The sequence below is a fragment of the Vulpes vulpes genome, chromosome 16 (assembly GCF_048418805.1).
Source record: "Vulpes vulpes isolate BD-2025 chromosome 16, VulVul3, whole genome shotgun sequence".
Lineage (NCBI taxonomy): Eukaryota > Metazoa > Chordata > Mammalia > Carnivora > Canidae > Vulpes > Vulpes vulpes.
The window spans coordinates 84,411,299-84,433,726 of NC_132795.1; the positions used below are offsets into that span (position 1 = coordinate 84,411,299).

Below are 22,428 nucleotides of genomic sequence, written 5' to 3' on the forward strand. Positions count from 1 at the left end.
AATCTAGTGTTTATTTTACAGTTACAACACACTTTAATTTGGACTGGCTGCATGTGGCCAGTGGATACCACATTGGATAGTGAAGTTATATCCATTTTTCTCTCACTTACTTTTTAGAAACCATCTTTCCTGGCCCTCTGACTACCTCTTCACTCATTTCTTCTCAGTGTCCCTGGTCTGCCCCCTCTTCTAGCCATTGACATGCTGTTGGTCCTCAAGCTTCTACTCTCTTCTTGATCAGTCTTGTATATTCCACCCATTGGCTGATGGTTATCTGAGTCACACCTCTTAATTGAGCTTCCAGCCCTCTGACGTCCAAAGTTTACCATGCCACAATGCAGCTCATCATCTTTTGTCATGACTCTTCTCCTCCTGTCTTAGTCATTGGTACCACCATCCACCCAGGTGCCCAGGCAGAAAACTGGTATTCCACTTGGATTTCTCTCCCTCCTTCAACCCATAGAGCTAATCAGTTACAAAGTTCTTGAAGTCTCCTTTACCAGTATCCCTTTAAAGATTCATTTTTTTCCTTTTTTGCAACCTTTGCTTTAGTCAAGATCTCCATCATTCTTCCCTTAGATTATTGGAGTGGCCTCTTCAGTAGTCTGCCCACCTTACTCATAGTTCCCTCCTTTCCATATTCACCAAAAATGGCCAACTCAGGGACTGTATCCCCATTTTTGTTTTTTTAAAAAAGTGGGGCAAAGGAGGGGGCTGCATTATAGGATTCAGTCCAAAGCATTTTGAAGATGGTGGACTTCCCTCAGGGCATCCCATAATTATCCTGTCTGACTCTCTCCCTTCCTCTCCATTTCACCACTGAGCAGTTTCCACAGGTGGTTCTGGAAGACCTAGGAATACATTTAACAAAATCCAGCTCCTTCTATATTGATAATGCAGATCTCCCTTGGCTTTGTAGAATTTTCTGCAACCTGGATTTATCCAAGAGCAATGGTCCTTAACCTCTCACTCTCAAATCACATACGTCTTTGAAAACTTGCTTAAAACCTGCCTCATGTCCCCAGAAAAAATGCCCAAGTACAAACACAATTTAGCATGGGTTGTTAGGACTCATCGGAGGACAATGCTCAAACAGTGTTCAGATCATCTGCTGGCTCCCACCAAAAAGGATCAAAGGTAGCTTGGTTTCCTGAGACATTTTGAAAAATTCTTGGAGCATTTTATGGCACATTTTGGGATCTTAAGAAAGCTATGGTTCCTCCAAGGACCCTTTAACGTTGTCTGACTAACAACACTGAAAACAATTCCAAACTTGCATTTCTTGACTAAATGTAGCTGATTTTCTCCACACCCACACCCCTCTTTATAGAAGCTGTTTGCAACAACTTTGTTTCTTACCGGCTTTCTGAGCCTCAGTCCCCAGTTGGCTGTCATGTTGCGCTCATCTGGGGGTGTGACTGGTTTTCCTCACGGCCTCCGTCTTCTGTCCTCTCAGACGCTTCCCTAAGAACCTTGGCTCTGAGCCCTCTCCTGTGTATCTCAGGTCATCATGTGCTCCGCTCCCCCCAGCACCCTGGGGAGGGGGCAAAGAGGGGTGAGCACCGGGCCCGGCCACCTCTGGGGGCCCCCGTGGGGTGAGAGGCCGTGTCAGTAAGACCCCACACATCTTCAAGGGAGTCTAAACTTTCTCTTCAGCAGCCCAGCTGCCGGATGACAGGATTGCAGCACCAGTTGACCTTCTCATGGTCCTTCCCTGCCCAAGAATGTGCCATTTCCACAGAGGACACGGGGCGGTCCCGTAGGGACTCTCCCCACTGACGTGGGTGGCTGTTGCAGCCTGCACCCCCAGCACTGGACGAGAACACTACCGCCTCCTTACTTAAGCCTGTCATATGCTCGAGGCCACAGGCCTCCCCTCAGCTTCTTGCCTCTACTCCCTCTTCCTTGGCAAAGCCGCTCTTCTGCTCTCTCAGAGCTCAGGCCCATCCGTCATCCTTGCTCCTGCTCATCCAATTTGTTTGCTCCTTTGCCAGGCTCCCTCCTTAAGTTTCTTGCCCAGTGGAAACTCTCTTCTTTGTTTACCTGAGTGGCCTCAGAGTTCCACTTGCCCCCAGAGGCCCCTTTGTGTGTCTGCTCCACCCCTCCGGGATCCCCACCTCCTCACCTCCCAGGCTCTCCTCCACCTTCCCGAGTCTCCCCGCTAATCCCTGCTGTGCTCACTCCAGTCCTGGCTCTCCCTGGCTCTCCAGTCCTGAGTGCCCGCGGGGACAGCCAGCCAATAAAGAGTTTATTGGACTGAAAAGTGAGTGAATGTTCTCATGCACCCTACTCTTTCCCACCTCAGCAAAGCTTTTCAGAGTCACATTTCCAATGGCATCTGAATCTGGAAGGATTTAGATCTGCTGAAAAATGCCAAACCTCCAGCATTTGGCTGTGTTTGAGATTTTTGGCAGTTCCTCCCACGTCTGATGTTACGAACGCTGTTTATAGATGCCTGGAAAGAAGCCTTTAATGCTTGTATTGTGTTTTAACTTGCTTTCCTTTGGAGGCAGGGAATTGTCAAGTAAGTATTCACAGCACTCTGGAAAAGCCCAGGTGTTCGATGAGCATCCAGTACTAAGCGTTCATGCAGAATCCACAGCCGCGAAGGGTCTATACTTACAATCCGCTGAATTTGCCACCATGCAGGTTTCTTCCTTTCGCCCCTCTCATCTTCAGTTTTGAAGCAATACAGCTATAAACATATGCTTGTGAAATAAGAAAGAAACATTCTGAGATTGCTTTACTTTTTCAGTTTTTAACTGAAAATCAAGGTGAAAAAAAAGCATCGGATTGCCTCAATGTGTATATATATACAATCTCGTGTATATATAAGTACGCAGTGTCTGTGCTTGTATGCATACTCTGTATACACTGTATAATATGGAACATATTATACAACCTGTGTGTACCCTGAAAACGAGCCCTGTGTTTAATCTCCAATTCCGCCTCTGAACCACGCTGTAGCCCCAGCGGCCTCCTGCTCCCATCTCAGACCTCGGCTTGCTTTTGTCACACACTTGAACATTCTAAGGTGAAAGAAGAAACCCACGGATTTCATTTGAAAGTCCCACTAAAACAGAAGAAAGAGCAGATGTCCTGGGAAGTGCTAATTAATGTGAAGGAAGTGTCTAATTGCGAGAACTGGCATGCCCCCAGCCTCCCGGTTTTGCTCAATTTGGCAGCAATGACATCAGCCGGGGGTGTCGTTTTTGCAGAGATGTGCTCACTCCCTATTCTTCAGTGCAGATAATAATACCATTTGATCCAATTATCACTTATGATTACATAACATGTTTTGATTGAAGAGTTTCTCAGAAAATAAAGGTAACTTGTTTTTCCCCAGCACAAAAATGCAGGCCGTTCCAGCAGGCAAGCTGCCCTACCAAGAAACACTGGGAATTATTAGGCTAAATTATGAGTCGAACTGGATTCGGAAACAAAGCGTCCATTGTGCATAACTCCCAGCGACATCCAGGAGGATGTTATTGTTTCTCTGACAACAAGTTTTTCCCCAGCACACTCTCAAATAAGCAGAGTCCCCAGGCGCATTCACAAAGTCACGGAGAGTGTGCGGGAAGCATTGACAAGGCTTCCTTTTTTCTCCCCATTCTGTAGGCGCTTTAGTGCAGAGTTTGCCCAGAGACGCCAGGGTATGAGCTTTCTGAATTTGTAGACTGGTGCACTCTTTCATTTCTGTTTTAGTTCTTTGCTGGCATGCTCGGGAAGCATGGTTTGTGCCACACAGGAATGTCTGTTCACTTGGATAATGCTTGTGCATGAATGAGGTGGTTGCCAATGCGGCTCTAAACTGTACTAAGTTTCTCACTTGGCTTTGTTTGCTGCTTACAAGGGGATCAAGGTAATCCTTTCTCTTTGCATAGCCCAAGAGCAATAACTAATGGATTTGGAACAGGCAGCGGGAGCCAATGCAGGTCTCCCGTGCCCACCCCCCATTTCCTAAACCCCAAGAAGTCGGATTTTAAGGGAACCCCACGTTACAAAATGTTGGCCAGCTCGTGTAAGAGTGGGGAGCTCACCTGTCATAAAATCCCTTAGCTAAATCCGGAGGCTCAGATCCAGAACTGAGAAGGGAAAGGCGAACCTTGGGATGCTGGTAGCCATAGATCGTAATCCTGAGGTGCAGCGCAGAGTGGGGGGATTCCATCTGCTATCTCCCCCCTCCCGCCTTCCCTTCTGTGTGTGGACAGTGACCCAGGCACTGGGCCACGGGGGCCCGTTCCCAAGCCTGACTTGTAAGTCCCACTTCACACTGGGCCATGATCTCCAGCCACCTGATTCTGAACAACACAGGCATGTCCCTGCCTGGGAAATGGCCAGTGGGTTTAGGAAGTGCAGTCTCTTCCTTCTCCTTCTCAGGTTCCCCCTTAGTTCACAAATCAGCGCCCCCCCCCCACATTCTTCCTGGCCCCCAGGAGGTGGAGAGCCCGATCCCTGACTGGATGCTTTAGGTGTGGGGAAGCCCACGCCAGCGCCCCTAAACCGAGGCCCTGTCATGCAGGACCCTTGATGTCAGAATCTACCTTTTCTTGGGGAGCTGGTGGGGAGGGAGCCGAACGGAACAAATCCGAGTTGGAGGGTCTGCTGAGTAGGGGAGGAGAGCGAGGCACCTGGCACTGCCCTTAGCTGAGCAGCCTGGACGAGTAACCTTGCTGCCTTACCTTCAACACTGTTCTGGTGTTTTGTTTTGTCGTTTTGCTCGCTCTCCGTTCCAGACCACCCGTTAGCAGAGCAGCTCCCCAGCCTGAGAAACTCCAGAAGAACAACATCACCAAAAAAAAGAAACTGGTTGAGGTGAGGAGGTTAAACTATTTTGCTTTTAATCTGGTATCCGTGTTCTAAGACCTGCCTGGTGGACATCGCCATCCGCGCGTCCCGTAGATACCCGTGAGGAGGGTAGTTCTGCTGTTTCCATTTTACAGAGGAGGACACCAGCTCAGAGAAGTTAAGTGGCTGATGAGGTCCCATACCCAAGATCTCCCAGCGCCCAGCAAGTGGAGACAGATTTGAACTGGAGGATTGCCACTCTGTGGACCTGCTCTTTGCTAAGCAGGGCCTCGGAGCTGCTGTTCCTGCCCTCAGAGCCCCCCCCCCTCCCCCGCCCCCTTACCCACGTCTGGCTGCCCTCAGATCTCTGTAACTCTTCATACTTCACCACAGCTCTAAGACCCAGGAGAGTCCCACACTGCCCTGGGAGATTCAAGTGCCTGGTTTCAAAACCTTACCCAGGAGCCACCTCCCAGCCTCAGCACCTGTGATTCACCACAGACCTCCAGCCCCCAGACACAGTACCTAATGTTCTCTGACGCTGCTGTGGGCCTTCAGGCCCTTGTGTTTTAGAAGGCGCCTCCTCTTCCCTCCCCACACCCTGGTCTTTCCAAGCTCTTCTCTGGCATCTTCCCCGTGCAATCTTCCCCGATTCTCCTTATCCTAAACCCTCCTACGCTCCCTCGTGCACACCCCTCATCCACAGCTCTTGTCACACACGGTGCCACCATTATTTCTCACTTACCTGTCTCTCCTACCACCCTGTGAACTCAGAAGAATCCATCTTAAAAAAAAAATTTTTTTTATTGGAAAAGGAGGACTAATTGGGGAGATTTATGACGGAACAGAGCACAGGTCGAAGATGCAGCTGAGCTTTAGGAAAAGACAGGATCCAGAAGCTGAAAAGCCATCATAAACCAAGATGGTGCTTCTCTCTGCCCTCAGGACCCTGTAGGTCTGGTGCATTCTTCTGTCTTTCTGCAGACTTCTTGAACTATTTTGGTAGATAATGGGTATGACCTCGCACCTGAGTTTCTGTCCTCTCACGTGGTTAGATAGTCAAGCCTACTAGCGTCTTCAATTCTAAATTCCTGGAAGAAACCATCTGACTGGCTCCATTTGACTCAGTTGTCCACCAGGACGAGGGGTCACGCATTACACATGCAGCTTCTGGGAGACACGTGGGGGTGGGGAAGTCTGAGACAAAAGAAGGAGATGAGTTTTCCAGGCAAGAGAGATTCCATTTTTTTATTTTTTTAATTTTTTTTTTTTTGCAAGAGAGATTTTAAAGAGCAAACTTCTAAAGATAGGGAAGCTCACGATATGTGGGCTAAATAGACAGTTGAGCTTGACCGAGGGGTACAGGGCACGTGTGAGTAGGAGTAACTGTGCCAGCTTAGGAGTTTGGGCTTTATCCCATAGGTGGTGAAAGTCAGTGAATGTTCTGGAGTGAGGAGAGGTGGTGATATTTTAGGACAATCAATCTAATGTTTGCACCCGATGAGCTCCGGAGAGAGAAACCAGGGAACCTGGAATCAGGAACCTAGAGGAGAGGACCCCCAGCTTCTTAACTTGTGTCGCACCAGCCAGCACAGTGCCTGGCGCAGACGAGCTGCCGACGGCCCGTGGTGTCCAGTCGCCTTCATAACGGGCCTGATCTTAATCGGCCGCTGCTCTTTGTCACGGAGGACAAGACGGGAAGACGGGAAAGGCTGGACGCCCGGGACAGTATTGAAAAAAACCCAAAAAGGCAAATGATGTAGCCACTCTGTAGGGCAGGCACCTGCAAAGGACGAGCGTGGCGTTTGCCTGTCTTCGGCTCTGCCCGTCCCGCTGGCGTTGGTGGGGGCCCAGCAGAGCTCGGGGCGCGGGCGGCTCCCTCAGGCCGCTCACAGAGCCTCTCGGTGACCGCACAGGGCGCCCGGTCAGTCCACCTGGAGTCCCCTGCAGAGCCCGGGAGCGGATCGGGCCTCTAGAAAACTGTGCAGTTGTGTGTGAGCTGGTCCCCCTAGCTGCTCGGGGAAACTGAGGAAAGGGCTGCGCTTTAGCCTCACGGGTCAAGAAGCGAGAGGCCTCCGGCGGGGGGGGGGGGTGTTGGCGGCCCCTGCCCGCCCTGAGGCCGCTCTCGTCTGCGTGCCATGCAGGAGCTGGCTCTCGAGCACGTGTTTGGCTACAGGGGCTTCGACTGTCGCAACAACCTGCACTACCTGAACGACGGCGCCGACATCATCTTCCACACGGCGGCGGCCGGCGTGCTTCAGAACCTCTCCACGGGTAAGCCAGCCCCGGGCCCCCCCGTCCCCCGCGCTCGCCTGGGCCGAGGAAGGGCCGAGGCCAGAGGACACCCTGGGGCAGGGGACGGGCAGACTCCTGTGGCCCGCGACCAACACCAGCGCGGCGGAACCTCGCTCGTTCATGTTTAATGGGAACCAATTTTTTAGCAGCTCAGAATTTCAAGTCTGGCTTCTTTTCACTAGTTAGCCCTAAGAATGAGAACTCTTTTTTTTTTCTTTTTTTAAAGATTTTATTTATTCATTCATGAGACAGAGAGAGAGAGAGAGAGAGACAGGCAGCAGGAGAAGGAGGCTCCCCGCAAGGGCCCGATGCGGGACTCGATCCCAGATCCCAGGATCACACTCCGAGCCGAAGGCAGACGCTCAACCCCCGAGCCACCCGGGCGGCCCAAGAATGAGAACTCTTAAACCATAAGCAAAAACACCCCAAATGTCCCTAAACTGTAGGATGACTCAAAGGCAACAAAGAGTTTAAAGAGAAACACTGCAAGCCAACAGAAGCATCCAGAAATTCATTTGACACCCGTGTCTTTGCCGCTGGACTTACATGTGTGCGCCTCTCGCCTCACTTGCTTCATATCTTAAAACAGACCCCCCCTTTCTTTTTTCACATCTGTATGCTCCTTCCCATTTCTGCACACTAGTTTATGCATTAATTTTTAAAAGATTTTTATTTTTTTAATTTATTAATGAGAGATACACAGAGAGAGAGAGAGGGGCAGAGACACAGGCAGAGGGAGAAGCAGGCTCCATGCAGGGAGCCCGACGTAGGACTTGATCCCAGGGCTCCAGGATCAAACCCCGGGCTGAAGGTGGCACCAAACCGCCGAGCCACCCGGGCTGCCCTATGCATTCATTTTTAGACAGTGAAGTCACTGCGCACATAATGATTTGTCAAAACATTATTGTTTTGGGGAGGAGGAGGGCCTTGACATTTTTTATATGTGTTCTCTTTTCTTAGTAGCCACTTATCATCTTCGTAGCACCGTGCTATTTCTTCGTCCATCAGTGCCATCACTCACCTCTCAGTTCTTGGGCATCCGGTTGGGTTTACAGTGGCCTCCTAGGAAGCCAGCAGACCCATGTGCCACAGTAGACAATGATGTATTTCTGGTCCTTTCTCCTACCTCCTGTGATATACATTGAGTTAGGGCATGAGGGGGTGAAGACCTCACCTGTGCCATCCAGGCACCCAAGTGGCACTTTGAAAAATAATGAGGATTTCGAAGAGAGTCCCTAAGTATTTTCCTATTTCACAGCTTTCCCTTCCAGACGAGTAACTGGTGTTGTTTTGCTCATTTAGGGTAGTAACTCTGTTACCGTTTTGGCCCCGGGGAGCCTTGCCCTTGGACTGTGGTCTGGACCCACACAGGCAGCAGGAGGGAGGGGTAGAAGGGGAGCTCTTCTGCTCGGCCTGGAACAGAATATGTAAATGTAAAAACCGATCTCCTAAGAGATCTAATGATTCTAAAATTGAGACCTCGTGGCCTTCATGGCTCATGTTTACAGGGCATTTGCACACCCTGCATAATGTTTCGAGGCTGCCCCAAGAGGCAACCTCGAGGCTCACTGTCCCATGTCTGCCCCTTAGGGAGCCAGAGCTTCTACCTGGAGCACACGGACGACATCCTCTGCCTCACGGTGAACCAGCACCCCAAGTACAGAAATGTGGTGGCCACCAGCCAGATAGGTAGGAGGGTCCTGCAGCGAGCTCTCCCCAGCTGAGCAGGCGCCCTGACGGGCAATATTCCGGAAAGGGAGTGGGCGGGTTGAGCCTTGAATATATCTGTGTCACCTGAGTTGCAATACCCGGTGACTGGTGATTGGGAGGCGTCGTAAAGTCAGACCAGAGCCCGATAACCCAGATAAACGGATGCCCCATCCCTGTGGACTTGTGAGGATAATTCTCCAGACGCCCGGCGTCAGACTAAGGAACCTCTCATCTGTGGCCTGGGATGGTGCTCGGCAAGGGTGGCTTGCCGTGTGTGTGCCTGGCTCTTCTGCACCCCAGGAAACTGCCAGTGACAAACGTGAACTGGCTCACATTTGTGAGAAGTCGTGTTGTGTTGTTGGGTTTTCGTTGTCGTTGTTGTTGTTTTTCGAACTTCGTCACTTCGAAGGCAGTTCCTACAACATATCCTTCTGCTTGTTTTCATTGAACCCATGTCCATTTTTAACTTTCATTTGGAGCTTCCTGATGCTGGTGTTAAGTGCTTCACTCGTAGAAACGTGACTTATTTTAGCTGTTGTCTTCCCTTGACGCTTCCTCATTGCCATTGTCCACCCACCGCAGTTGATATTACGGAGACCCAAGGTAAGGCGGCTCCATCCGTGAGTAGTTGGAGTCCGCACAGCAAAATCATGCCGCTGCGTCATGTTTGCTGATTGTATCTGGCTAACCCGCAGATACAATCACGGATCTCACCAGTTTCCTCGGTATAGACCCCTCCACGAGTGTGTGGGCCGCACGCAAATGCCCCCGGGCCTCTGGCTCCGAGAGCCCGGCAGATGTGTCTCGTTGTCCCTCGCCCTGGCCAGGTCAGGCTGTAGGCCCCTTGGGCCCAGTAACAGTAAGGCCCCCTGCTCACTGGTCTTAGAAAGGCTGCGGGGTGACCCCGGGCGTTGCGTGGGCCCCAGCGCGCTGCGGCCTCAGCTGTGTGTCCTGCCTCACGCATTCAGGAACCACACCTTCGATCCACGTCTGGGACGCCATGACCAAGCACACCCTCTCCATGCTGCGGTGCTTCCACTCGAAAGGGGTCAATTACATCAACTTCAGTGCGACCGGGAAGCTCCTGGTGTCGGTGGGAGTGGACCCCGAGCACACCATCACCGTCTGGCGTTGGCAGGAAGGTAGGGGAGCCAGGCAGTGCGTCCCTCGGGGAGGCTTGCCTGTGGCCGGCGTGGGGCTCAAGCCTCCCTGGGCCCCACCCCGAAGCCCCCCCTGGGCGCTGCTGCTGCTGGGTCCACAGAACCTGGGGTGTCTGGATCCCGGAGAAACTACTTATCAGCCCCCGGACCCCACGGCCCGGGGAGTCCCAGGCTGGCTTAGGGAAGGGTCTGTGGGCGCTTGAGGAAAGTGCCCGAATGCTGCAGCCTTCCTCCTCAGACAGAAGACCTGGGTCTCCTGCATTTTGGTCCTAACTCCCTGCCTACCCAAATTTCCTTGCCCTTGGCGTTCCTTCTGTGACCTCTAGCTCCTGCTGTGGCCTTGGCACCCTTGTCACCTTATTATGGGAGCTGGGACAGGATTTTACCATTGTGGTCTCAGAAACACTATTTTTTTTTCATTTTAACGTTTTTTACTTTTTTATAATCGAGGTTTACGTTTAATGTAACAGGATTTCTTTCTTGCCTCACCCAACACACACACACACACACACACACACACACACACACACACACGGCTGCTACTAAATTTATGATCATGTTAGAATCAGAGATGTGCAATCTTTCGAGTGTATTCCCAGGTTGGCAGAACAGATCCAATTAGTTAGGACGTTAATGAGGTCTGTCTCCAGCCCGGCAGCCCGTATCTGGGGCACGCCGAGCCAGGCACACACAGAGGTGGCGCTTCTCCAAATCAGGGCTTCTAGAGAGCTGGGAGCCAAGTTCCAATCCCTCCTGAGAAAAAGAGGTTGGGAACCTGCAGACTTTGATGATGAGACTTGTTCATCCTATTCAGTCCATTTCTCATTTTCTTGCTCATCAGAGCACTGTGTCCAAATGGCCCCATAATCTGTTTTGGAGATGCAGCTTCATTTCCTGCCGTGTTGAGTTGATCTTAAATAGATTCAGCCCCGGATGAGACATTGAGGGTCTTAAATGATAGACTCAAAGCCTCATAGCTTTGGAAAGACTGGAAAGTCCTCCTGACTGGTCCGGATCCACCCCAAGGAATAACAGTTCCTGCAAGTGCAGTCATGACAGGCTGACTCCCATAGTCGGTCGCATCCTTGCAGGAGGGTGGCCCAGGTCACATTCCAAGGCAGCCCACCCACTACTAGAAATATCTTGTAAAGCCCTATCTTGTGAGGGCCTCACCTGCTTCCATACGCCTTTCCTCCATGGCGCTGACTCTGCTGTCTGCACCAAGTCTGCCTCGTTCCTTGGAAGAGAGTCACCCTGCTGGGCCCCCACGCACAGGCTGGCCTTTCGGGTCAGGCCTGCTCTCCTGATGTCTGCCACCTGCCCCTCTGGGCAGCACCTGCTCCAGCCCTGCCCCAGCACAGACTCCGGCTCACTGGGGTGCCTTTCGACCTCCAGAGGGAGGACTGGTAGAGCCAGGACTCTCTTTTTTTTTTTTTTTTAATTTATTTTTATTGGAGTTCAGTTAGCCAACATAGAGCATCAATTGCCGTGCTCATCCCATCAATTGCCAGGACTCTTAAGCTTTTAAACATGACCGAGAAAAGCCTTGTTTGGGAACTTTCTCCCTTTGTCTTTGCTGGAACCAGCACTTGGGTGTCTGCAGAAGGGTTCTGAGCCATTAATAATGTCTACTGTCGTGTCACCAACCACCAGCTCTTTGGAGCCGATTGTGTGTGGTTTTCCCTTCACTTCAAGTCCCGCTGGCAAATGATAGTTTTGAGGGAGGCCTGTCTACGTTTTTGTTACCATTAGAGAGCATGTTATTTATTCTTCATTTGTCCAAGGACTGTTTTTGTGGCACTCCAGGTGTGTGTGTGTGTGTAGTTAAGAAACAAAGGTGAGTACAAAATGAGCTTATTATATAAAATGCACGGTGTCAGGTCCTGGATACTTGAATGAAACTTGTCCTGAGCAACATAGAAACCAATGCAAGGAGGGACACAGTAATCCCCACAGTTAGAAGTGTCTGTGGATTAAGACCAGGAAGAAACCAACAGTAGCTTAAAAGAAAGTGTGGGATAAAGCAGCATTTCCCCCATGACTACAGAGAATGATCCTGTCTCTTTAGTGGCCACTTGTATTGCTTCCCCTGTAATCCAGCTGTTCAAATGCCATTTTTGCTGGAGAAGAGAGAGTTGTTCATGTTTTGCCTACGAGGTGTAGTTTTTTTTGTTTGTTTGTTTTTTTACTGATTGCTCACGTTAGCTCTTTGTCTCCTGTAAGTATTGCCAAGGTTTGCTCCCTTTGTGGTGTTTGTCTTTTAACTTTGTTTATGGTATCCTTGGGAACTGGGAGTTTTCAAACCTCTGAGCCCTAGGTAGGGAGGTGTTTGCTTTTGAGACTGACCACCCTGAACTGTAAGGGGCGGGTCTCTATCCCCTTAGGGAAGGGCTCTGGGATGGGATCTGAGGGCCCGGGTCCAGCTGGGTGAGAATCCACCACTGCCACCCCGCTGGAAAGCCATTTACAAGCAAAAATAATAATAATAAATAGTGAAATAGATAAAGAAGACTAAGAGTACACTTACTGCGATGAGCACTGAGAAATGTATAGAAGCGCGGAATCCATATAGTGCACACCTGACACTAATATAACGCCGGATGTTAGCCATCCTGGAATTGTTTAAAGATGTAAGTGAGGAGGAGGGGAAGAAAAAAAAGGCCCCATGAGTAAATAGGGAGAGGAGATAATTAAGAGGAAATTGGAGCTAAAACATTAAGAATAAGCTCAAAGAAAATGGGAAGATATTTAAAATAAAAATTAAAAACTTAAAAGGCTGAAAATCATGAGGTTAAAACAGATGAGTGTAAAACGGAGGCTGAAAGGTGAGCCTGCAGGTCTAGAACCGATGGGGAGAGTGGCCATGGCACCAGCGGATGGTCCCCAGTCACTGTGCCAAGCTCAGCTCATTGGGTTTCACCTGTCCCAGACCTTTTAATCCTCACACCACCTTATAAAATGTGAACTCTCATTATCCCCAAATTACAGATGAGCCAACTGAGGCAACTTTCCCAAGGTTGCTCTACCTTGGTGGAGCTGGGATTGGCTGAGGATGAAAACTAAGGCTCTGCAGATGAGTCAAACACATAAATAAATGGGGTTGAGGAACAAACTGGTAATTAAATACAAAAGGTAGAATTTTTAAGCCCAAAAACCATAAAAGAAAAAGGAATGTGAAGGACTTTATTTTGAAGGACTTAAAAGCAGAGAATCTTGTAAAGACATTAAGAACCGCCTCAAGGAAGGAGCATCTCCAGTTACATTCCAGGGGAGGGTTCAGCTATTCCTTGGTGAGGTCAGAGACTGGAGGTGAGAAATGAAGGGTGCCCTTTGCCCTTTTTTCATACCTGGAAGCTTCCATCTCCAGGGCCGTCCCTTCCTGCTGTGTTCATGGGTGCCTGGATGTGTCTTGTGGGGGTGGAGTGGGGTGGGGGTTATTTTAGCAGCACTGCTACTCTGGAAATCTCCCAGACGCTCTCCTCTCTGCCTTGGGAGCCGCATCTGAGGCAGGAGGGGTGCTGTTGAGGAAGGAGGAACACCTGCAGTGTGCCCTGGGCCTGGCTGGGATGAGAGCCATCCCCAGCTGCAGTGAGGGAGGACCCACCTCAGCAGACTCTCTCACCCACACAGGCGCCAAGGTTGCCAGCCGAGGGGGTCACCTGGAGCGCATATTTGTGGTTGAATTTCGCCCGGACTCAGACACACAGTTTGTGTCCGTCGGTGTCAAGCATATGAAGTTCTGGACCCTGGCGGGCAGCGCCCTGCTTTATAAGAAAGGGGTCATCGGGTCCATGGAGGCTGCCAAGATGCAGACGATGCTCTCCGTGGCCTTCGGTGCTGTGAGTTCCAGCAAAGCTTCCTGAGAGGGGCCCTGACCCCTGGGCATGGGCATGGGGAGGGGGGCACATACAGCCACAGAGCTGCAAACAAGAAAGCGGTTTCCACATTTTCTCCTTTATTGGCTGACTTGCAACCATTTATTCCCTTTCCTTAGCATAGATGGGTGAGTTGACTGCATTTTCCCCAATTTTTCCTCTCAAAATACTCATTAGGAAAGGTAGGAGCCCCACTCAGGGCAGGAGCTTCATTGTTCTAGAGGCAGACTGACTTGCAAGCCTGTCAGGCTTGGGTTAGGTGCAGAGGGTGTGGGCCCAGTTCCCACCCTGGCCAGCCTCCCGGCTCCTCCTTTCTTGTGCCATAGATGCCCCAGCTGACACCCTTAGCCGGCACAGGCTCATCTGGGGACATTCTGAAACCCAGCCGACTCTGGGTCCTGCTGGTGTGGATTCGTGTGCACCTTGTTCGAGAGCCCAGGAATGTTTGGGCTCTTACCTCTTACTGCAGCCAGCTGGGGCTGGATCCCAGGATGGAGGTTCATTTATGTGTAGAGGTGCTCACCGTGGGGAAGTCCAATGCTCCCAGACCAACTCAGCGCATTTCAGAGCCAGGAAATTTTCTTATCATATGCACCTCGTGGTTTCCTGCCAAGTCTTTTGCCTTTCCTTGGCGCAGAAGGTCAACTGGAGTGTGCACTTCTGCTTCTCCGGCTCTAGTTCCCTAACCGGGGAGCAGGCGGCTGGGAGGGGACCCCTGTGAGAGCTGCTGTGAGGGTCCTGGTGTGGACGGTGTCCCTTTGTTTCCAGAACAACCTCACTTTCACGGGTGCCATCAATGGAGATGTCTACGTGTGGAAGGACCACTTCCTCATCAGGCTGGTGGCCAAGGCTCACACAGGCCCCGTCTTCACGATGTACACGACCCTTCGGGACGGACTCATAGTGACCGGTGGCAAAGAGCGGCCGTAAGCTGAGACTCCTCCAGGGACAGCTGGTCTTTCCTTACTGGCTTGGGAGACAGTGACAGAAGCATTGCCCCCCTGGGAGAAGATGCAGAGTTTCATTCTCCCGTCTTGTCTGCATCAGGGACCTCAATCTACTGTCCCGCCCAGAGGACCCCAGGCCAAACCCTTCAGAAGGACGAGTCACAGGGGGAGAGAGGTGGTTTCGTGGTAGTTGAAAATCCAGAGAGGTGTTCTTGGACAGCCCCGTGCTCCCTCCGGAGCCTTTTGGGGGACGGGAGGATGGAGAGGACAAGAGGGAAGCTCCTGTGGGGACAGAGATTAAAAATGAAGCAGGAAAATAGAGAAGCATTGCTCTTCGTGTTTGATCTGATAATAACATGGTTTGATTTATTTATTTATTTATTTAAATTTTTATTATTATGTTTTAGACTGCAGTCCTCTTTCCTTCTACCGTAGTGGCATTTGAAAGTATTCTAGGAAATTCACCAGTTCAGCGGGTTGTCACCACTCATTGGTGGGGCGGAGAAAGAGGCCATCCCGGAGGCTGTGCCCTGCTGGGCTCCAGGGGCTGTGACCTTGATGATAGGGACGAGGAGCCTGGAGTGCCATGGGCACGCCTTAGGACACGGGCCACTGTGCCAAGTTCCTCTTGATCCTTTTTAGGACCAAAGAAGGAGGTGCTGTGAAATTGTGGGACCAGGAGATGAAGCGCTGCCGGGCCTTCCAGCTGGAGACGGGCCAGCTGGTGGAGTGCGTGCGCTCCGTGTGCCGCGGCAAAGTGAGTGGGCTGGGCCGGCCTTCCCCCAGCTGAACCCCCCCTCTCCCCCCCGGGGCTGGGCCGGGCTGGGCCCGAGTGAGAGTCAGTGCAGCCACCCACTTGCCCGCCGCTGGGCCCTTGAATCCTGAAAACAAGCCTCCAAGGTGTGACTTGCACGGCGGTGGGCCGCACACCCAGGTAGCCCTGGCTGGGCGACCTTGGGTGTGCTGCTTAACCTCCCTGTGTCCAGCACATGGGTCGTTGTGAGGATCGCGTGCATTATAACGCACGGGGCCTTTCATCCTGCCTGGCCCGTGGCCGCGTCCCGTGGATGCTAGTTGCTGCTGTCCCGGGCGTGTTGGGTGCAGAGATAGTCGATGATTTGCCCGTGAAGCAAATTCGCCCAAGCCTACAGTTACATGGTCAGTAAGTGGGGGGACTAAGGGGCCATCAAACTGACTCAGAGCCATGGGCATTCAAGTCATACCTGGGCTGAAAATCAAAAACAACTTGTGGGGTTAGCTTTTTTGTTGTTTTGTTTTGTTTAAATATGGACATCCAGGCTCTTGGCCAGAGCCGCCAAATCAGAATCTTAATTCTGATGTGTGTGTTCCTTTTCTCCCTTTTCTTTTTTTAATTTCCCAAGAAACTCAGAGATACTTGAAAATAAATCTCAACCTCTGTTTTATACCTTGTGTTTATATTATTGAATTATTATCAGCCTGAGAATTTGCCTTCTGGATGTTCCCCATAAAAAAAAGGCAGACATGACTCGGACAGACAGGTCTTGGAGTCTCCATAATTAGACATTGAGAGCTTTGTTTTTAAAAAGACAAATGGCAGTCATCTGGTAGGGTAATGAGACTTCTGGGAGGTGGAGGCAGAGCTAGGACCAGAACCTGGAAGTCATTAGGAGACGGCCTTTTGTTCCGTGTGAGGAGGAGCCTAGGAAGACTCTGAGCCGTCCAGGAGCAGAACCCGGCCGCCCTGCTCTGTCGGGAGCTGGCCATCAGAGGAATGTCCTGGCAGAGACCAGATGACAGATGGAGAACTTTGTGCAGATGCTCTTACCCTTGGTTGAGGAAGAAAAGGAAAAGTGAGAGGGTCACGTAAGGATGGGCAATTTAGTTATTCACAACAGAACCCCTCTAGGCCCTTCCGGTGTTAGTACCTTTGCCAGCAGAGCCACATTGCCAATTTGCTCTGTGTTTTTCTGTACGTTTTATTTAAAACACAGATCTGCTGCTGCTTTTTTTTTTTTAACTTATCTTCATCTCTTTGCCTACCAGTCTCTCACCTACTAGATATCTAGTAGATGATAAAATTATTTCATTTTAAATTGTGGCAAAATATAGGTAACAGTTTACCATTTTAACCATTTTTGAGTGCTGTCTAGTGGTACATTCACACTGTTGTGCAACCATCGCCACCATCCACCCACAGAACGTTTCTTACCTTGTAGAACTGAAACTCTGTACCTATGAAGTACTAACTCCCCTTCCCCCTTCCCACCAGTGCTCCACCGTTTGACTTTTCTCTGTGAATTGGACATGGTATGTCATATGAGTGGGATCATACAGTATTTGTCTTTATTTTCTAATGTTTTTATTGCAACAGGGAAAAATTTTAGTAGGAACCAAAGATGGTGAAATAATTGAAGTTGGTGAAAAAAATGCTGCTTCCAACATCCTGATCGATGGGCACATGGAAGGGGAGATCTGGGGCCTGGCCACTCACCCCTCCAAGGACATCTTCATCTCTGCCAGCAATGACGGCACAGCCCGCATCTGGGACCTGGCTGACAAGGTGAGGGGCCTCTCTGTCCGGGCTCGGATGCCCCCGGTGGGCCTGGAGTTAGGAGAGGTCCGGCCAACATCAGGCTGGAGATATGTGGGATGTGACGGGTGAGCAATTGAGTTAGAAAGGCTAATAATGAAAGTCCCACTCACACACACCCAATCCATCTGTCTTTTAGCTGCATATCCAGCTATAACTATAATACAAGGATAATCTGAAAATGATTTTTCTCCTGTTGTAGAAGAGTCCACAAAACCTTAAAAATAAAGAGATACATCTCCCTTGCATGGGAAGACTAAAAATGATTTATGATGTCAGATGTTGCCAAATGGAACATTTCAATCAAAATCCCAACAAAGTTCCTCTTGGAGTTTAGAAAAAAAATTCAAAATAAAAAAATCCATCTTGAGTAAAAAATAGCAAAGAGTGGCCTGGGGGAAAGATTATTGTTAGCAAGTCTTACCTGATATTAAAACAAGCAGTTAGGGGCTCCTGGGTGGCTCAGTGGGTTAAGCGTCCTACTGTGGCTTTCTTCCAAGATCGTGAGATCGCTCTCTTGCATTGGGCTCTGTGCTGGGCCAGGACTCTGCTCGGCATTCTTTCCTTCTCCCTCTGCCCCTCTGCCCCTCCGGCCAGCTTGCTCGTGCTCTTTCTCTCTCTCTCAAAAAACTGCAAAAATTAAAAAATAAATAAAATGAGTACTTGAGTTCTAACAATTAAAATAGTTGGGTGCATCACCAAATAGCCAGTAAATATTTAAGTAAAAGTTTTAGTATGAGGATGAAAGAACAGACAGGTAAGAGCTGAAGTAGGGTTGTCCTATTCACGTTAGTTTTCATAATTACTTACCGTGTTTGTTATTAACCACGGCCGTCATATAGTGAATACCTGCTCCAGTCAGGTGCTCCGCGATACACGACCGCTACTGCTTGCGGCCGCCTTGCCCAAGTGGCACTAATATCACCTCTTTCCAAATGGGAAAACGGGGAGGTAGTGACCCACCCAGGTAGTGACAGGATTCAGGGCTTCAGCCAACAGGTGTGGAAGCTCCGGCCTTTTCCCTGAGCAAGGGGTGGCTGGTCTAAGGGGGTCCAGTCCGGCTTGCTGCCTGTCTCTACGGTCAACCAGCGTCGCTCGTGTGGCAGCGTCCTGCTGCGTCATGCTGGGAGGGTGCAGTGGTTGCCAGAGACCACGTGGACCCCCGTGGGCCCCGCGATCACGCCCAAACCCCCGACAGGAAAGGCCCACCTGTCTCCGGCCGGATACCTGCTGCCTCCCAAGCTGCTCTGGGTCAAGCGTGCGGGCCCCTCGCTCCTGGGGGCGCCCACTAGAGGCAGCAGGCGGCCTGGGGGCTCAGCTAGTGCCCGTCCTATCCACGTAGAAGCTGCTCAACAAGGTGAACCTGGGCCACGCGGCCAGGTGCGCGGCCTACAGCCCTGACGGGGAGATGGTGGCCATTGGCATGAAGAATGGGGAGTTCGTCATCTTGCTGGTGAACAGCCTGAAGGTGTGGGGGAAGAAACGAGACCGGAAGTCGGCCATCCAAGACATCAGGTGCGGAGCAGGTGGTCTGCACGGGAGAAGGGTGGTGGCCATTCCCCAAGAGTCGCGGCTGGAGAGCGGGACCCGTGAGGGGCCTGCAGCGCGGAGACTGTCGCTCGAGTCCCAGCCACGTGTCCGCTGAGTCCCTGGGCAGTGTTGCCTGAGGAGGAGCCACACCTGCGGCGCCCTTGTCCGGCGGGCTGCTTGTCCCCACTTGCTTCCTGCTGCAGGACGGCATCGGAAACGGCCGGATTCCCTGGAATGTATGAGGAGGGATCGACACGGAGTCCCCAAGGGAGGGAGTCCCCAAGGGAGGGCTGCGCCTCAGAGACCCCTCCCCGAGTGAACCTCCTGCCCGGCCCGTCCAAACAGCCCTTCTCATGGGCCATGCTCTTGGATCGCTTTTTCTAGAATCAGCCCGGACAGCAGATTCTTAGCCGTCGGTTCTTCTGAACACACAGTTGACTTCTACGACCTCACTCAGGGCACGAGCCTGAATCGCATTGGCTACTGCAAAGATATTCCAAGCTTTGTCATTCAGATGGATTTTTCGGCGGATGGCAGGTACATCCAGGTATGCTTCAGCTCTGCGGAGCTCCCGGGCAACCAAGAATAGTGATGATGATGATGATGATGATGATGATGATGGTGACGATGATGCCAGCAGTACCCACAACAGTGGCAGCTTATGGCACCTGGGAGCTTGCCTTGGGCCGGGCTATGCATGAACATCCTCGTCCTAGGAACCCTTTCAGTCCTGTCCTTGGCTAAGAAGCGCAGGCGGTGGGGCCCCGGGCGCCCTCCCCGCCCCTCCCGTCCAGGCTTCTTGACCCTGTCTCTGGGGCTGTGCCTGCGCCCTGCGGCTCCTTCTACTTAGTCCTCTCAACTCCAAGTCGGAGGAGGGTGGCCCGTCCACACGGGGACCTGGACTCCAGGCCCCCACCATCCCTGGGTCCCCCGGGGAGCAGACAGGTGGGAAGGGCTGGCGAGGGCTCCTGCCGCTGGGACTTAGAGAGCTGGAAAGAAGACGCTGTGGTCTCCAGGGTGCACCCCACTAGGCGCTTAGGGAGCGGGCCTGGAGGTGGCTACGGGCTGGGGCCCGGGAGGGAGCGGGGACCCGGTTATCGGCCACCAATGGGGACTCAGCTGGCGCTGCCTGCGGGCGCTGGGCCCGGAATGGGGAAGGCAGATCACGAGATCACAGATCACTAGAGCTGATTGCAGAGGAGTGCAGGGTGCCTCGGGAGCACTTACAGGCGCGGGGCTAGAGACCCTTCCTCTCCCGCAGTGGGATTTGGGCTGCGGTGGAGGGTGTGGAGGAGTCAGCCGCAGAGCAGAGGTCGGAAGGGGCCTCTGTAGGGAGCCCTGGCGCCTTCCCCTTCCCGAGCGGCGGGAAAAGCTAGGGTGCCGGGCTAGAGGGCCCGCGGGGCCCATGGGCAGGCTTCCTGGAACATGCTTCTCTCCCCCTAGAATATTCCCACAGAAGAAAGGGCCAGGGCCTCCAGGCTTCAGAAATCATCCGGGCTGCTGCCGTCCCTGAGAAAACGGGCATAACCCAGTACCCAAGGGCCTGTTTCCCTGGGGACAGGGATCCCCAAACAGGAGGGAGCATCTGACACCCTGGAGGCTTTGGCAGAGCAGATGGCCGGGCCCACCCTCAGGGTGTCTGCCCTGCTAGGTGCGGGCGGCGCCCGGCCGTCCGTGTTGCCACCCAGCTGCCGCTGCTGCTACTGCCCAGGAAGCACATTTGGGGACCCCCGCTGTAGGACTTGGGAAAAGAGCCAGAAGATGAATGGGGAAACGTCCCAGGCCCGGGGACCCAGAGGCCTGGTCGTGGTCTGGGAAACGGCGTACCAGAAGGGGAGCCCTCTGAGCCGGAGAGGAGCTCACGGCCCTGGTTGCCTCCCCGCAGGTGTCCACAGGAGCCTACAAGCGCCAGGTGCACGAGGTGCCCCTGGGGAAGCAGGTCACCGAAGCCGTGGTCATCGAGAAGATCACCTGGGCCTCCTGGACAAGGTGACTGGTCGCAGGGAAGGTCACAAGGGAGTCTCAGGCCAGCTCGGCCTCCAATTCTGTGTGTGGCTGGGATGGGAAGAAGCTCAGAGAGGGCGGTCCGTCCTTGGGTGGAGGGGGGCGGGGAGCCAGCAGGCCTCTTGGTACCAGTCTGGGCCGCTGGCTTTGATCAGACCTGGGCTTTCGAAATGCAAAGACCCCCCCCTTTTGTGAAATCCTACTGTGCCCAACCTCATCCAGAGTTCAGAGGGAAACGACCTCCCAGCTCTTGGCTCAGCTGGGTGCACCCCGGGAGGGGGCGACAGTCACCCACAGGTGCGCCCCGAGGGGGCCCACAGTCACCCACAGGTGCGCCCCCGAGGCGGCCCAGTCACCCACAGGTGCACCCCGGGGGGCCAGTCACCCACAGGCACGGCCCGGGGGTCCACCCCGCCGCTTGGCGGGACGAGGGGTGCCTTGCTCGTTCTGGGGGAGGATGCACCCAGCCGTGAGCCTGAGGGTGCCCACGCGCGCACACACTCACACGGCCCCCAGAGGGGCGGAGAGAATCAAAGGTGGGGGCAGCTTTTCCTTTGGGGTGTGAGGGCCTGGGACAGAGCAGTAGGGCCGGGAGTAAGCGCAGGGGGTGGGAGGGGACAGAAGAGCCACGTGGTCAGAGCGAATGATGAAACGCCCCCCCCCCCCCCCCCCCCCCCGTCCCAGGGCGAGGGTCCCCCACTGTGGGAGCCTAGTCCTGCATCTCTGTCTGACACCCCCTCTTGTTCTAACAGCATTCTGGGGGACGAAGTCATTGGCATTTGGCCACGAAACGCAGACAAGGCTGACGTCAACTGCGCGTGTGTGACCCACGCGGGCCTCAACATTGTCACCGGGGACGACTTTGGGCTAGTGAAGCTCTTTGATTTCCCCTGCACCGAAAAATTTGTGAGTCAGGGGGAGCGTCAGCGCCACCCAGCTGTCCTGCCTCCTGCAGACACGGGAGGAGGGGGCACGCTGCCGGCCACCTGGGGTCTGAATCTAGGACGAGGGGACGCCCGTTCAGCCCCGGGGATGGGTGCGCCTAGCCTTCCTGTCTCCCTCTGGGCCAGGGGGCCGTCCTGGAAGCCGGGGGAGGGGGCTGGAAGGGGCGCACAGGTGCCCCCGGGCGCCCCAGGCAAGAATGGGGCCCGTAACTGGAGCGTGCACACCGGTGGACGGGAGGGTGCCAAGCTGCCAGAGGGGAGCCCGGGGACCTGGGGGGGCCTGGGTCTCTCAGCCGGTGCCCTGCACTTTTGCCCCCAGGCCAAACATAAGCGTTACTTTGGCCACTCGGCTCATGTGACGAACATCCGCTTCTCTCACGACGACAAGTACGTGGTCAGCACCGGAGGAGACGACTGCAGGTACGACTGGCTGGCCCGGGCCTGGTCTCGTCCTCTCCTGGACCCCGCGCTGGTGCCCCGGTGTCAGCCCCCCTTCCCAGGGACACGGGGAGAGCTGACGTCCTAATGAGCACAAGGGCTTTGAGTATGGTCTTCAGTGTCTGAGGGCTCCCCCCGCCCCAGGATGGGCCCACATTCCCCCAG

General features: G+C 52.9%; 1 protein-coding gene and 1 long non-coding RNA gene across 8 annotated transcripts in view; one reads left to right on the forward strand and one right to left on the reverse strand.

Moving 5' to 3' along the window:
- Window positions 1–1,910, reverse strand: part of LOC140595938 (uncharacterized) — a 36,741-nt gene extending 34,831 nt beyond the window's left edge. The window contains exon 1 of the long non-coding RNA XR_011997931.1: window positions 1,360–1,910. This is a non-coding gene — a long non-coding RNA (uncharacterized lncRNA). The remainder of the gene's footprint in view (window positions 1–1,359) is intronic.
- The window catches only part of EML6 (EMAP like 6), a 281,419-nt gene that overhangs the window by 243,491 nt on the left and 15,500 nt on the right, over window positions 1–22,428 (forward strand). For 3 of the 7 annotated variants that reach the window (XR_011997927.1, XR_011997926.1, XM_025992653.2), the window contains exons 28-40: window positions 4,737–4,815; window positions 6,933–7,062; window positions 8,674–8,772; window positions 9,762–9,935; window positions 13,584–13,792; window positions 14,597–14,754; window positions 15,418–15,532; window positions 17,129–17,317; window positions 18,690–18,862; window positions 19,262–19,424; window positions 20,763–20,866; window positions 21,634–21,787; window positions 22,145–22,245. Coding sequence is in view for 2 of the 7 variants with exons in the window: in XM_025992653.2 (XP_025848438.1) it covers window positions 4,737–4,815; window positions 6,933–7,062; window positions 8,674–8,772; window positions 9,762–9,935; window positions 13,584–13,792; window positions 14,597–14,754; window positions 15,418–15,532; window positions 17,129–17,317; window positions 18,690–18,862; window positions 19,262–19,424; window positions 20,763–20,866; window positions 21,634–21,787; window positions 22,145–22,245 (1,848 nt within the window). In the remaining 5 variants the exon portion in view is untranslated. Of the gene's footprint in view, window positions 1–2,509; window positions 2,903–3,618; window positions 3,654–3,705; window positions 3,863–4,736; window positions 4,816–6,932; window positions 7,063–8,673; window positions 9,084–9,761; window positions 9,936–13,583; window positions 13,793–14,596; window positions 14,755–15,417; window positions 15,533–17,128; window positions 17,318–18,689; window positions 18,863–19,261; window positions 19,425–20,762; window positions 20,867–21,633; window positions 21,788–22,144; window positions 22,246–22,428 lie in introns of those variants that run through there. The other 4 variants (XR_011997929.1, XR_011997928.1, XR_011997930.1 and 1 more) reach the window with 4 other exon arrangements.